We start from the raw sequence: 16,035 nt of genomic DNA on the forward strand, positions 1-16,035 counted from the left end.
CCATCAGTCCTTTCATGTGGTACACATGCTCACTTAATCTACACAAGTATTTTTCAATTCAAAGTGTATCTATTCTGCTCCCATATAATAAGAGGGGAAATTTGTGTACTCACTTTAGCTCCATTATCTGTGCTTAACCTTGAATGCTAGTGCTTGTTTTCTTTGATTTCAAAGGAACACATGTCAAACACCCAGTAACTTAAATTATCCTCTCTAATGATGTGTAGCATAGTAAATACTGGTCATGGGGCATTAAACTATAAATATGTTTCAGAGATCCTTAAAGAACAAAATATTTTAGAAAAACATCAGCTTCCATTGGTTATTATAACAGATGTTCCCTTATGTCCTTGTGCTGGGTCTGGCTGCATCCTTAGATGGGAAGTTACATCAAAGTGTGAGCCATTACAGCCCAAGGAATAGTTTCTAATGGTTTCGCTGTCATATAAGTGCTCCAAGGCATATCCAGTTAATGTGTAAGCATGCTTATCAAAATACTGCCGGTGAGAGCCAAAGCAGTTTGGAGAGAGGGCAGGGTGGTCTCCTGCTGTCTGGTGAGGAGACATATCCGAGTGGAGATAGTCTTTCGCTAGGATCAAACTGGATTTTGAAATGCGATCTGAATTGGGACTGCTTATCCGAGACAGTGCAGTGGGGCTGTTGTCATAGTCATTTTCGTGGGGGCTCAGCATCTTTCCCTCCCTCTGCTGGATGTGGTCGCATGGCGAAGTGTTGGCGAGAGTGGAGCCATGGCAGACTTCGCCTGTCGGTGGGGGCTGTTGGTAGTTTGCAAAACAGAGGGAGTGTTTTTTCCCAGCTCCATTAATGGAAGCCAGTTGGTCTGGGGGGACTTTCCTTAGCTGCAATCTGTTCTCTTCTTCTTTAATCATTTGCTGGGTAGCTCTTATCAGAGTTTCAATTTTGCTAGGTTCGTGTGGGCTACTTTGGTACTGCTCAGTGCGATATCGGTCACCTGATTCACTGGCAGACCCGGGGTCTGGAGAACTGACCACACTGTCTTCATCCCAATGACCTCGCCCTAGAAATAAGAAAAAGCAAAAGGTAAGTGGTCTCGAAATTCACCCCCCTCCTCCCGCAAAATGTAAGTGTATTCCTTTTTCAAAAAAAAACAAACAATCTTATATCTTTCTTTTTTAACATGTGCACCAATATTTGAAACAGACAGGCTCACACAACAGACAGAGTCTCAACATATTGTACTGGAATTCATAGCTCTGTGGCTTTTAAGTGCAGTATGAAGTTTATAACAAGTATAACAAGTTTTTTAGAATGTAAACCTTGTTTGTAGGTTGTGAATGCCAATTAGCAAAACAGTGAAGCATGTTTCTACTTCATGTGTGCACATCATCAGACCTGCCCAGCTGTAAATAACAAAAGAAACATGCATAGCATTTGGTTTACGTTATTTTCTAGAAAAATGGTTAAATTGATGCTTGTTAAATTGATGCTTAGAAAATGCTTTCAGTTGGATTTGAGGAAGATGCTATAGGCTGGGCTATTTTCTCAATTCCAAATAAATCACTTTAAGTGTCAATATTGCTAAATGTATCTTAAGTAGAGTTACAATAAAGCTCTAATGTACTTTTTAAACTGTTTAAGGGCTAATAACACATATACATTCATATACATGTATATGTGTAGATGTGTGCATGAATATGTATATATCTTGTCTCAATAAAAAATATAAATATTGTCTTCTCAAATGCAGTGGTAAAAATCTCAGTTTTATACATAATCATATTTAATTCCTATCTTAGATTGTTTCTGAAATAAGGTGAAGAATAAATAGAACATTTAAATGTTAATAACTCATCTAAACCAAGGGAAGAGATCTAATATGCACGAATAGTACATACAAAGTATATTCCATGAATTCAGTAATTCTCAAAGCAGAGTGAAGTCAGTATGAAGAGAGAAGAGGAACAGGAAGGGACACATAAAAGCTGTACACTGCCTACTGTGGCAGAGAAGCCCTGAATCACACTACCCATTGCTTTCCTTTTCTCTCCTCTTCTTACTTTATTTCTAATATTTTCTTCCAGACAATGTAGGTTAAGCCAGGATTTTCACTTCACCCCATTCTTTAGCCCTGGGTTTTCATTACCAGTCTCCCAAACTAGAGAAACTCAGATTAAAAGGAGACAAATAAAAAGCAAAAACAGAAATATTAAAATCATAGAAGGTGCCCGGCCAGCATGGCTCAGTGGTTGAGCATCAACCTATGAACTAGGATGTCAAGTTTTGATTCCGCTCAGGGCACATGCCCAGGTTGCAGGCTCATTCCCCAGTGTGGGGCATTCAGGAGGCAGCTGATCAGTGATTCTTTCTCAGCATTGATGTCTCTTTCCCTCTCTCCCTCTCTCTTCCTCTCTGAAATCAATAAAAAAATATATTTTTTTAAATCATAGAAGGCAGTCAGCGCCTGGGGGTATCTGACAGAAGATTTTATGGTGAGTAAACATTGTCTAGCCCATTTCTCACCCTAAAGACTCGGAAAGAAAGGTCATATCAGGGACATTGGATCAATCTTAATGTCATTGACTTTTAATGAAATAGGGAAGGTTTCAAAGACCAGCCTGGACCCGAGTCTGAAATGGAAAGAATGAGCTCCTTGACCAGTTTACTTTCGAATGAACAAAGAAGACTATTAGCAGCACTGTGGGCTTTCCAGCAGTGCCCATTTCTGTGTGTTTGTAAAGCCGAGAAACAATCTCATGGTGCAAATCTCCTGGGTTCCACATCTCTCTCCAGCCTTTACTCACAGAGGACATTGTGGGTTGTCATATGAGGACAGGAGGTGGCAGTGACTGGCATTTGATGCCAGAGGGCCAGAGAGGTTCAACATCCTGTGACCTGAGTGATGGGCCATAATACAAAGATTGCCCCCCACCAAAATGCCAACAGTACCCTCAGAGAGAACAGGTAGATGAGCCCCAAACCTCTGATGTCCACATTTGAAGCATAACAATACAGAAGGAAAAAATACACAAAAAATGTACAGACATACATACTGCAAGTTCAATAGACAATTCACTTTAACTTAATGTCTATACTTCTTCGATGTTTAAAATGGGAATCATTTTTACTCGCCTGTCCAAAATGAATGTATTTGGCAAAACTATTAGCAAAGTCAATACTCTGAAAGGGAGTGGAATTGGTGTTTTCAAGCCCATTGGCGTGAGTTTGAGACAATCACTAGGTCAGTCCCTGCAGTGTCCAGCCTGGAATGTTATAGCTGCCCAGGGGCCCCCTGCAGCGGGCTCGGGGTCATTCAGCTGCCCTTACCGTGGATCCTGTGGACCGACGCGATGTGCGGCATGCTGTTTTCATAGGCTTCTCGGCTTTCTGGGGAGGCCTTGGTCAGGGGCAGGGCTGCGCGGGAGCCCCACCAGGGCTCTCTCCCGGCCTGCGGAGTCCCCAGGAAGTACCTGCCGGCCTCGCAGCGGCCCCCCTCGCAGGCCTGGGTGTGGAAGTGCCTCTCCTCCACCATCCTGGAGTGGTCCAGCGCGAAGCCGAAGCCGTAGCAGAGAGCGCTGCGGTCCGAGAACTGCCTGTAGGCGCAGGACGCGTCGTGCTGAGAGCCTGGTCTGTCCGTGGGGTCCAGGAGCTGCGGGGAGGCCGTGTCTGTCAGGGGACTTCCGCCCCACTGGCTGTCGTGATCAGACTCTGATCTCTCCGTGTGAAATCCCGAATACTGAAACCGAGAGGGTAGAAAACGTACATCTTTAAAAAATAGCCTTTTTACTCTGTAAGCACCAAGCACCCCTAATAATGTATTGGGCTTAAGGCACCAAATCAAGACTCACTCTAGCACCAGCGGGGCACCCCTGACTTGCAATCAGTAAGCAGTCATGCAAAACAAAATCCTTCTGGCTGCGGAAAGGAGGAAATACAGATAATAATAATAACCAACCTGGGTGAAATTAATACCAGGCACTCATGAAAGTGCTCGGTGTGAATTACACTCTCCATGGAGTTCTTATATGAACCCTTTAATGGAAATATTAGTAACCCATTGTATGGACAGGGAAGGGAAGGGAAGGCCCAAAGAGGGAAAAGATTTGCCCAAGGCCATAGGGTTAGCAGGTGGCAGAGCCAAGATTCAAACCCAAATTCTCCATCACTACCTAAATGATATTGCCAAGGGAATGTCCAAGAAAGCTTCATATTTTATTCTATTTGCTTTTCAAATCTTTTTTCTGAATTAAAAAAAAATGCAGACAAAAAAAATAAGGATTAAGGAAGGCATCTACATGCTGCACCCTAACTCTTTACATGGGACTGTTAACTCTCTGAGGGCTGTGCTGGCTACATGGTAGGAGAGTTCATAAATGCTTACTAAGTTAATTGCAATATAACTTTTAAAAAGTCTTGCCCATCTAAGCTGTCCCTATTCACTGCGTGTGTTTCTTGCTTTCTAAAGTAAACTTCAAGTATGTGTAGGATCATCAGGAAAACACAGCTGCAGGCCATGCTGTGCCTTGTTGGAATCACGCTGCTTACTTGTTGCCAGAGTATTTGGTCTGGTGTTGAAAGAAACGTAAAAGGCTCAGCAGACCTTCCTAGGAGATATGCTCAGTTTGAAGGTCCTCAAGAGTCACTAAAATTAGTAATTTAATTTCTATCTATTTTCAGTTCCCTAATGCCAAACAAAAGTCTAGTACTATAATGGAGATTTCCTGCTATGATAGTAATAAATGCCATTTATTGAGAACTTACTATGTGCCGTCAATGTGCTAATCATTGTATATCCTATCTAATAATAGACAAACATGGTAATTGACCGTACCTTCGCTACACCTCCCATTGGCTAATCAGCATGATATGCAAATTAACCACCAACAAAGATGGCAGCTAATTGGCATACTGCAGGCAGGGCAGGACAGCGCAGCCACCAGCGTGAGCTGCCATCCTGGGCCACAGGCCGGCCCCAGAAGCCGCCCAGAAGCTGGTGATCGGGGGAAGATGGGGGCCCCTGCCCAGGCCTGACACCTCTGGCAGAGGCATCAAGTCTGGGCAAGCGGCCGATCCTGCGACCGGAGGGTGATGGGGGTCGACGCCTCTGGCCGAGTCGTCAGGCCTGGGCGGGGGACAGACCCGGCAATCGGAGGGGTCTTGGGGTCCCCTGCCCAGGCCTGACACCTGGGCCAGAGGCATCAGGCCTGGGCAAGGGGCCGATGTGGTGATCAAAGGGTGATGGGGGTCGACACCTCTGGCTGAGGCATCAGGCCTGAGTGAGGGTGGAGCCGGTGATGGGAGGGAGATGGGGGTCCCCTGCCCAGGCCTGAAGCCTGGGCCAGAGGCATCAGGCCTGGGGCTGGGGGTGGGGGGTGGGGGGTGGCAAGCCAGTGATTGATGTCAACTACAGAGGAAACACCTTTTCTGATCGCTCATTGGTTAAGCTCTCTGTATGCCACTGGTAATATTCTTAGTAACTTGGGTAATAACAATCCAAAAAGGTGATCTAGGGTTTTTTACCACACTCCTGGCGAATAAAAACGAAGGTCTGCTGCTGGAGGGCTAAGAAATATCATATCCTGCCCTAGCCAGTTTCACTCAGTGGATAATGCCTTGGCCGGCCAATGGCAGGGTCTGAGTTCAATTCTGACCAAGGGCATGTACCTAAATTGCAGGCTCCTCCCTGGCCAGGGCCCAGGTCAGGGCTCATGTAGGATGTAAACAATCAAAGTGTTCCTCTCACTTTGATGTTTCTGTCTTTCCCTTTCTCTTCCACATTCTCTAAAAATCAATGGAAACATATCCTCAGGTGAGGATAAAAAAATAATAAAGAAATTATTATTATATGAAAGACACCTCTTGAAAATGCCTAAAGAAAGTTGTCATTTTTTCATGGTGAAGGGACTGGAGTCCGTGTTGATGAAAAAACCTTGGTGGCTGCGGTGACTGGCAGTGGCTGCAGCAGCCAGGTGATGGGGCTGGTGCCTTCCCCTGATCAGCCTGGTCACCTCCCACAATGGGAGGCCAGACTGCGGCTTAGGCCCTACCCCCAAGGGGAGCAGGGAGCCAGCCTAAGCTGTCAATAGGACATCCCCTGAGGGCTCCCAGTATGTGAGAGGGGGCAGACTGAGCTGAGGGACACCCCCCCCACACAGTGCACGAATTTCATGCACCAGGCCCCTAGTGTGTGTGTGTGTGTGTGTGTGTGCGTGTGTGTATGTGTGTGTGTGTATATATATATAGTCATTAAATCCTTATCACACCTGTACAGTAATACGTCTCCATTTTACAAATGAGGAACTGCATCACTGAGAGTTTTAATAAGATAGTACAATCACCCTGCAGCCTATCTGGTCTCAAAGCCTGAACTTCAAACCATGATTTTACACTTGAGAGAAAACACTGGGGAGAAAAACAGGATCAAATGTTAGAGAGATTTCCAGAAAAGTGGCAGCAACTGTTTTATACTCTCTAGAACCAAAATATAAGTCCATTTTGCACTTTAATTCTTAGCCCAGAAAAAAAGAGGAGTGGGTGTCTGTGATGGGGGCGGGGGGTGTTGGGAGGGGCGGATAAATTCCTTGGCTCCACTGTTCTTTACTTGTCATGTGCCAGTTGAGCAAATTTTACCCATGATGCGATCGTCACAGGACAAGGTAAACTCTCATTCACACTGGCCCACCCTGAGCAGAAGGAAGAATCCTGACTTCCCAACTCAGTGCAAACAGGCAGCTCACCTAGGCGCTCTCAGAATCAGAGCAATGAGGTACAGAAGCTCCTCTGGGAAAGCCCCAAGTATGCTAATAAATACAGCATGCTTAGGACAGAGTTCTGCGAAAGTTCCAGATTCAAAATTTTTCCGTTACCATTTCTAATTATTATTTCAACTAGAGGACCAATGCACAAAATTCGTGCAAGGGCCGTGGCCGTGGCCGGGGGCTTCTGTTGCCTCTGCCTCAGCCCCCCACCCACTGTGGCTTTGTCCAGAAGGAAGGACATCTGGAAGGATGTCCAGTCTAATTAGCATATTATGCTTTTATTATTATAGATGATTTTTCCAAATGTACATATGGACTATCACCATAGTCCATCAAGAAAAAAAATAATAGTAAATCCAGCTTCTTTCCCTGCAGGACTGCAAGTTGGGCACATCAGGGCATCCTGCACTCCATTTCCCTAATCACACCTCCACATGGCATCGGCCTTTTCTCCCCAAGAGCACCAGCCTCTCTTTTCACAAGATGCCACCTTCACTTTCACCAAGCAAGTGTTGGCACCCCATCTCCTTACTGAGTGAGGATCAGAGCACCACACATTTGCCCTTTGGTAACACCATCCACGTGCTTGCCTAGGAAGAATTCAGATCATCGTGCTATCCCAAGCGAGAAATTCCCAGACTCTGCTTGTTTGGATAAAAGTACAAACCAGGCCTATTTCTGAAGCACTCCAGTCAAGACTGTTGAGCCCTGTTGAGAGGGGCAAACGCTTCCCCTGAGTGTATATGGGAAAGTGTTGTTGGCGCAGCAGAGAACATTCTGTCCTTTGCTCACAAAGAAAATTCAACACAAGGTAACCGTGGCATCCATGAGGTACACATTTCAAGAGCACCCAAAGAAGAATTTGAGGGTGAAGCCTCCCGTCAATAGTCAGGAAACTACAACAGCAAGTACACTGCCCTTCAGACAGGCAGAAATTGGGTGCCTGCGTTGGACCGAGACCTCACACTGCTTTAGAGGCACAGAGGAAAAGCCTGGCCATAAACCTTTGTTTTTCAAGCCCAGCAAATGTGCACCTGTGTGCACCTTCAAGTCTCAGCCACATCCATCCCTTTAAAAGGAGCTGCACTAGAAGTGAACTCTGTTGAGAACAGTACAACCCCATAATTTGATCTGTACTATTTCAGGTGTCCGTTAAGTATCAGAGGAAAAAGAGACAGCAGAGAGGGAAGGTGGCAGCCAGCCAATACACGCATGTGCGGCACAGTGAATGGACGCTGCTTACCAAGGCTCCTGCTCTCCCCCACACCCGCTTTTGCTGCTTACTACCTGTGTCATTTGGGGCAAGTGATTTATTTTGTCCCAACAAGAAAAGGGTCATGATGATACTTAATCTACTAAAGGCTGATCCAGAAAAGGGGCCATTTAATGAAAGAGGCAATAGGAACAGGAAGTCAAGAGAGCTTCGTTCCAGGTCAATCCTTGCTTGTAACTCTCAGGGCAACCTTGGACAATTACTTTCTTTCTTAGCCTCATCTGTAGGATGGCATATTGGTTAGATTAGACTCTCTCTAATTTTTCTTTCAGCTCTAAAACCCTCTATGATACCATCAGTATTTTGGTATCCTTTCTAGTGTTAAGACATGATTCCTATGCCTGTCCCTATATTTCACTAATTTAAAGAAGATACATTATTTAGAACTGCAATCCATGTCAATAATTCTTATTGTCATGGTTATGAGAAGAAAGTTATATGCTATAATTTTACTATAATGTTGATTCCCCCCCCACACACAAGTATCCCATTATAGCACATGTTTTAGAGGGATTACATGATGCCTTTTAGTCAATAAATTACTACATTCTATCTAGAGGCTTCTGAGTATGAAGAATAGTATCAGCCATTTAAATCTGTTTCTCTCTATACATTCTTCCCCCAGAACCTATACAATCATCGAGAGCACAAATTAAATCATATGTGACCCAGTCTATCAGCATTACTAGGAGGCAGAAAATATGCCAAACTTCAAACTTCAAGTTATTTATAATTTTTTTTAAATCCCACAGCAGCCCTACCTGGTTTGGCTCAGTGAATAAAGCATCGGCCTGCAGACTGAGGGGTCCCAGGTTTGATTCCAGCCAAGGGCATATGCCCAGGATGTGGGCTTGACCCCCAGTGTGGGGTGTGCAGGAGGCAGCTGATCAATGATTCTCTCTCATCATTGATGTTTCTATCTCTCTCTCCCTCTCCCTGCCTCTCTGAAATCAATAAAAATATATATATATTTTTAAATCCAACAGCAGCTGCTATGAGCCTATGGGTTCAGAGAGAAAGATAAGGGGAGATTTAAGAGAGTCCATGAGAGAAAGGGGGGTGGCAAGTAAAGGACATTGGCAAAATGGACAAAATTATCATAAGTAAGTGCCAAAATATGAGCACGCCATGACCCACAGCACTGGCCACGGTGAAAGGGTCCAAAATCAAGCAACATCGAAAGTGGCGACTTCAGACAAGTGTCGTTTCCGTAAGAGAAGAAAGTAAATTGAGAGTGGATCATGTCTCTCCCAGACGGCAGTGAAAGGAAAGAAGGAAGAGGGGGATTTAAGGATCCAGCAAACAGGAAAGAAAAAGAAGACAGGCAAATCCTCTTTCCTCCTTCCCCTCTCTACCACCATCATCATCCATTTACAAACTGTATTTCACAAAACTGACAGGAAAGAGTGCTCTTGAAATAGTAATGCAGCTCATGAAATGCCAAGGAACAGGGGAAAAATTAAACTCCCTATAAAACTCCTGTAGGAAAAAAACAAACAAACATGAAAACGGAAACATAAACATCCCAGCTGCATAAAAATTCTCATCAAGTAACCAACCACAAAACAAAGGAAAAGTATAAGACAACAGACATTCCAAACTGTGATAAGAAGCATCAACAAGCATTTGGAGATGCACCCCCACACACACATACACACACACAATATATATACACAGATGGGCGCACAGCAGCTGGAATCAGAAATTTAAAACTAAGAAATTTACAAAGAAAAAAAACAACCAACAACAACCACAAGACAGGGGGGAACTTCAGTAAGTCAAAGACATTGAATAAATCTTCATTTAAATTACAAATTGTGAAATTATAAATTACAAATTGTAAAAAAGAGAATAGATTTAAATAAAAATTTTAAAAGAGAATTGAAGAAAGTCTGGAAAACATGTAAGGAAACATTTGATAGAGAAAATAAAAGGATCAGAAAAAGTAGTTAAAAGAAGATAGAAAGTTTTCAATATATGAATAACATTTATATAGAAGGCAGAGGAACTGGAATTGTTAAAACAACTTTTAAAAGAATAATAAAGTAAGAGAATATGTCCACCTAACTTCAAAACTTACCATATGACTATAGCAAGCATAACTGTGTGGTATTATTGGTAGAGAAACGGGTGCACAGATCAATAGAACAAAACAGAGAACCCAGAAATAGACCCACACAAATATGCCCAACTGATTTTTGACACAGCGCAAAAGCAATTCAATAAAGGAAAAGTAGACTTAACAAATGATGCTGGAGTAACTGGACATCTATAGGCAAAAATAGAATGAACCTCAAATTAAGTCTCATACCTTACATACAAATTAAATGTCAAAAGTAAGATTGTAACGCTTTTAGAAAATAACATGAAAGAAAAGCGTCAAGATCTGGGGCTAGATAAAGAGTTCTTCAACTCAATACCTAAAGTACAATCATCAAAGAAAACTGATCAATTAGACTTGATAAAAATTAAAAACTTTTGCTCTGCAAATGACCCTATTAAGGAGATAAAAAGATAAGATACAGACAGGGAGAAAATATTTGCAAACCACATACAAAACAAAGGACTAGTTTCTAGAATCTATAAAAAAGCTCCCAAACCCCAATAATAATAATTTTAAAAATGGGCAAAAGACATGAAGAGACATTTCACTGAATATATATAAATAACAAATAATCACATGAAAAGATGGTCAGCATCATTATCAATTAGGGAGATGCAAATTAAAATCACAATAAAATATTACTACATACCTAGTAGACTGGCTAAAATAAAAAATGGTGACACCAAATGCTGATCAAGATGCAGGAAAACTGGATCACTCATACATTGCTGGTGGGAATGTAAAATGATACAGCCTCTCTAGAAACCAGTTTGGCAGATTTTACAAAAACTAAATGTGCTACTACCATATGCAATCCTGAACATTTTTTTCAAAATCAGGGAAAATTATATTTATACAAAAACCTATATGTGAGTGTCTATAGCAGCATTGTTTCCCACCTCCTGGTTCTCTTTAATTGTTCCCTTCCTTTCTAAAAATTTATTTTTAATTTTGGTAATATTATACATAATATAAACTTTCAAACTTACCCATTTTAAATGTACAATTCAGTGGCAGTGAGTACAGTGACATTTCTGTGCAACCACTACCAACATCCATCTCTAGAACTCTTTATCTTGCAAAATGGAAACTCTATACCCATCTATCTATACTAATAATAGAGGAATATGCAAATTGTCTGGGACACCATCACAGTAACAGTAATGACTGAACAGCAGGCTGTGTGGGCAACAAGGCTGGCAGGGGGTGCAGTTCAGGGTAACCAGGCGGCGGCGGAGGGGGAGCAGTTGGGGGCAACTAGGCTGACAGGGGGAGGCAGTTGGGGGCAACCAGGCTGGCAGGCAGGTGAGCAGTTAGGAGCCAGTGATCCCAGATTGTGAGAGAGCTATCCAACTGCCAGTTTAGGACCAATCCCCGGGATCAGCCCTAAACTGGCAGTCAGACATCCCCCAAGGGTCCCGGATTGGAGAGGGTGCAGGCTGGGCTGAGGGGAACCCCCCCCCTCCCCCCGTGCACGAATTTCATGCACTGGGCCTCTCTAATATATATATATATATATATATATATATATATATATATATATATATATATATATAGCTAATATGCAAAGTGTCCACTCAGGAGTTCAACTGGGAGACTGGGAATTCAATTGCTCGCTGTGACGTGCACTGACCACCTTGGGGTGGTACGGAAGGCCCTGGCCAGCAGCCAGCAGCCAGGGAAGGAAGGCCCTGATCAGCCCTGATCAGCCCTGATCGCTGACCAGGCCTAGGGACCCTACCCATGCATGAATTTCATGCACGGGGTTTCTAGTTCAATAATAATTCCTATAACTCTCCAAACCCTGGAAATCACCATTCTTTCTGTCTTTCTGACAGAGGAAAAACTATGAACCCCACAAACCCCCAACATGGCCTAGAGTTGAGGGTTCCCAGAACATGGCCATCTCAGAGATCCTTCTGAAACTCTTATCTAACCATGTTGCTCCCTGTTCCTTAAAAAAAAATTTTGCCTTTCTGTCTACTCATCAGATAAACAGTAATACCACCTATATACAGAAGAAACTATGGGAGATACAAGGCAAAACAGACAAACACCCAAATAATAGGAGGCTAAGACACCAATCTCAGTACAGGACATGTAAGACAAAAATAATAATAAAAAGAAAAACTACAGACTTAAAAGACAAAACCAATCCATTAAATGTTATGGCTATATATCAAACTTTACACACTGATAGTAAAGAATGAATCTCTCTTAGTATACATAACTAATCATCAAATTGATTAAAATGTATTAGGCCACAAGAAAACCTCAGTAAATTTCATTAAATAAAAAAATTATAAACACCACTTTCTGATCACAATGATTTTTAAAAAATTTTTAAATTTTAAAAACCCTTCTACCTGGGAAAAATAAGCTGTTAAATCACTTTGGGAGAGATAGGCAAATACAAACATAAAGAATTTCTGAGGAAGAGCTAATAAAAATACTACATATCCTGGTTTATGGGATACACAGCTTAGACACCTAAATCAATAGAAATGAAAGAGTAAAAATAAATTCAGTTCTCAATTCAAAAGCTAGAAAAATAACAAAAGAAGCCAAAAGAAAGCACAATTTAAAAAAAAATGGTCAAAAGACAAACTGACTATTCACAAAAAAACATTGAACTAGCCCTTAAACAAATGAAAAGATGTTTAACTTTTCAATAAGATAAATGCAAATTAAAATAACACTAAGAACCACTTCTCCATGGTCAGATTAGAAAAAATTCAAAAGCTTGACAACACCTTGCTTGTTGGGAACTGTCCTCCACATGTCGCTGGTGGAAGCAAACTATTACATCCTCTGTGGAGTGGAATTTGGCAACACCTCACACAAACTACAGCGTCCTACTTCTAATTCTAAGGAATTACAAATTAGAACAAGCAACACACACTGAAATATTGTTGTAGGTAAAGAGGCATCGTATATGGAATCCACTCTAAAATGGTTCAGAAAAAAATAAATAATGAGGGAAGGTGGAGGAGGAGAGAGAGAGAGAAAATGACAAATCAAATATGGCAAAATGTTAAGCATTGGTGAACCTAGGTTTAGTATACAGGAATACTTTACTCTTCTTGCAACTTTTCTTTATGTATGAAATCACTTCAAAATAAGTGTTTTAAAATTTAAAAATCCTATATAGTAAAGTTATGTCTTATTTTTATAAAATGATTAGAGACAAAGCCATTAATTAAAAACAATTTTTCTGAAGAAATGGAAAGTTTATCTATAACTAAATTATTTAAATATCTTTGTTTTTATTACTGATTGTTAATATTTTGTGCATAAAATGCAATTTAAAGTTACTGACTAGGGATTCTAATAAAAACAGCATTAGACCTGATCTACTGTCATCCAATACGACTTATACAAAAGATCACTGTCCTTGGGCCTTGATTTTTCTCACCTGCAGAATAGAAACTGACTACATTATAGAATTGCTGTGAAGATCAATTAAATAATATGCACCAAAGCATTCTCAAAAATGCAAACATGTCACAGATATGTATGTTGCATGTACAGGTCCTTGATTAAAGACTTTTACATGTGTAAACAGGCATGATTATCAAATCACGATCCTGTAAAAATGGTATTTTCCCTAGACTGTATTTTCCAGAGTCTGTGTTTTCAGACCCATCTTACAGGCATGTAAAAGATAAAACATATATGTTAAAAGATAAGATATCAATATCCCAACTGCAAAAAGAAATCAGTCCACTAGACAATTACCTAAACACTAGGTCTTTCTTCCAAATACTCTGGTTTTCAAAGCTGAAATGCACCTTGGTACCAACAATTGTTACCAGCTAAACTTTGATTGAAAGCCCAAAGATCTGTTTTAAAGGGTAGAGAAATGATGAGAATCATGATTAATTAGAATATATGCAAGACCAGCAGATGGTTCTCCTAGTGCTTGTCAGTATCTATACTATCTTCAAGTAAACAAAATCATGTTTTACAAGCTGTAGAATATATGTTCTTCTTCCTTTGAAATGTAACAACACTTTCTCCTATATTTAAGACTATAAAATGGAATAATTTAATTTCCTATTTTAATTAGGTACATCAATCAAGTAAAGAAAGTTTACTAAAAATTAGTTTTTGATTGATATTGCTAAAACCTGTTTTTTCTTTCTTAGAAAATTTGTTGTCATTCAGAGTATTATGCACTTTAATTTACCCATATTTCTTATTTAAAATTTACTTTTCAAAGCAGACATTCATTTTGGCAAATTTAAAAAAAAAATGAGTCAGTTAAGGATGCCCTGGTTCTCATAACATGAAACCAAATACCACCCTCCAAAGCTGACAGGCAAAGAGCTTGGATGGCTGCTAGAAATGGATGTCAGCTGACATCCATCTCCCCCAGCTGAATCATTCCTTCTAGAAACTAGTATCTCATCCAGTAAAAGGCCTGAGCCATCATTTGGGGCTTTGTAAGCATCCAATGGGAACTATTTACAATCATTACTTCTACAATTCATTATAATATTTGAGTCTCTACTTTTTGCAAGGCAAAGTGCTAGATGATATGAAAAATAAAGCTCCACCTTCCAGGTGTTCACATTAGGAAGAGTATAAATAACTTAATAAATAAAGTTATGTTCACAAAACATAGCTTTAATACAAGTTAGAATATGACAAGGACCCAAATAGAGAGAAAAAAAAATATAGTTTAGGAGTTCACAAAAGGGAGCCGTTACTCTCTCTTTTAACACTGTGATTGCTTAGGAAGAGAAAATGAACTGACTGATTAAAAGGCAATTTACCATCTGATTTGCATATGCTAACTAATACCCATAACAACAACAATAATAACTACTTGCTATGTGTTAGTCACTACGCTGAGATCCCATAGACATTACCTTATTAAATGCTAACAACACCTTAAAGGTATTACTAATCTCTTTACAGATGAAACAAATGAAGCTCAAAAACATTGCCCAAGATCCTACAATTATGAAGTTTAGGAGGAGAAATACAACTCCAGAGTCCTTACTCTTTCCAGTACCTCCGGCTCATGTAGGCTTAGGTACTTAGATAACCATGATGGCAGTGTCCTACCCTCTAAGCAGTAAAGGAACCCAAGTATGTTTTCAGAGGTTGGCTGTCTCCAACCTCTACACCCAGTAAACCATCTGCTCACACCCTTGGGTGATGTCCTCTCACCACGGAAGCACTATTTACCACAGTTACACCCACAGACATTCACCACAATTACGCCCAAAGATATTGCTCTTTTGATAAGAGTCGTGAGATTCATTCCTGCCTCACCAGCATGTTCCGGACAGGTGCTCGGCATTCATCTGGATGTGGCAGCAACCACCCAACTCAGGAAAAATGCCAGATGTTCCAACAATAGATGTTACAGTTATCTATTTTTATTCTGGCAGCTCATTGAGGTTTTTATCATTTTTAGCTGTAAAATAAAGAGAGAGACCCTCTTATGGTAAAGTCCTGTTTTCCATGAAAAACTTTCCCTCTCAAGCATGAGCAGCTTTCCTCTTGATTTGTGTCTGAACCATGAGAAAAAACATCACAGATGCAGACTGCATTGTACTAAGAACATATGCATGCTTTTAAATCACTTTTATCTTACTTTTTACTAATGTAACCCTGAAACATAAAATATGTTCTTTTCTTTTTTTTTTTCATTCACTGTTATGGGAAGAACAGATGGTAGAAGGGTTAGATTAAAGTAATACAGCATGTCCATTAAAATAACCCCCACTGCTGGGCTGCTCCCTCAAACAGGAGTTGTGTTTACTATAAAGAATGGCTTTGGCTTCCACACACTGGAAATTATTGGGGGCTTTCTCAAGGATAAACATCAGGGTAAGAGAGAAACTAATGTCACAATCAAATGCATTTTAAAATGACAATTATGCAAGATATTTTGCTAATCTGAGAGG

General features: G+C 40.9%; 1 protein-coding gene across 1 annotated transcript in view; it reads right to left on the bottom strand.

The window, feature by feature from the left end:
* Positions 1–308: 308 nt before the first annotated feature.
* The window catches only part of SIM1 (SIM bHLH transcription factor 1), a gene marked incomplete at both ends in the record, with an annotated part of 66,634 nt that continues 50,907 nt past the window's right edge, over positions 309–16,035 (bottom strand). The window contains 2 exons of the mRNA XM_081093963.1: positions 309–1,039; positions 3,307–3,715. Coding sequence (XP_080950089.1) covers positions 309–1,039; positions 3,307–3,715 — 1,140 coding nt within the window. The remainder of the gene's footprint in view (positions 1,040–3,306; positions 3,716–16,035) is intronic.

The sequence above is a fragment of the Myotis nattereri genome (genome assembly GCF_964212035.1).
Source record: "Myotis nattereri genome assembly, chromosome: 6".
NCBI lineage: Eukaryota > Metazoa > Chordata > Mammalia > Chiroptera > Vespertilionidae > Myotis > Myotis nattereri.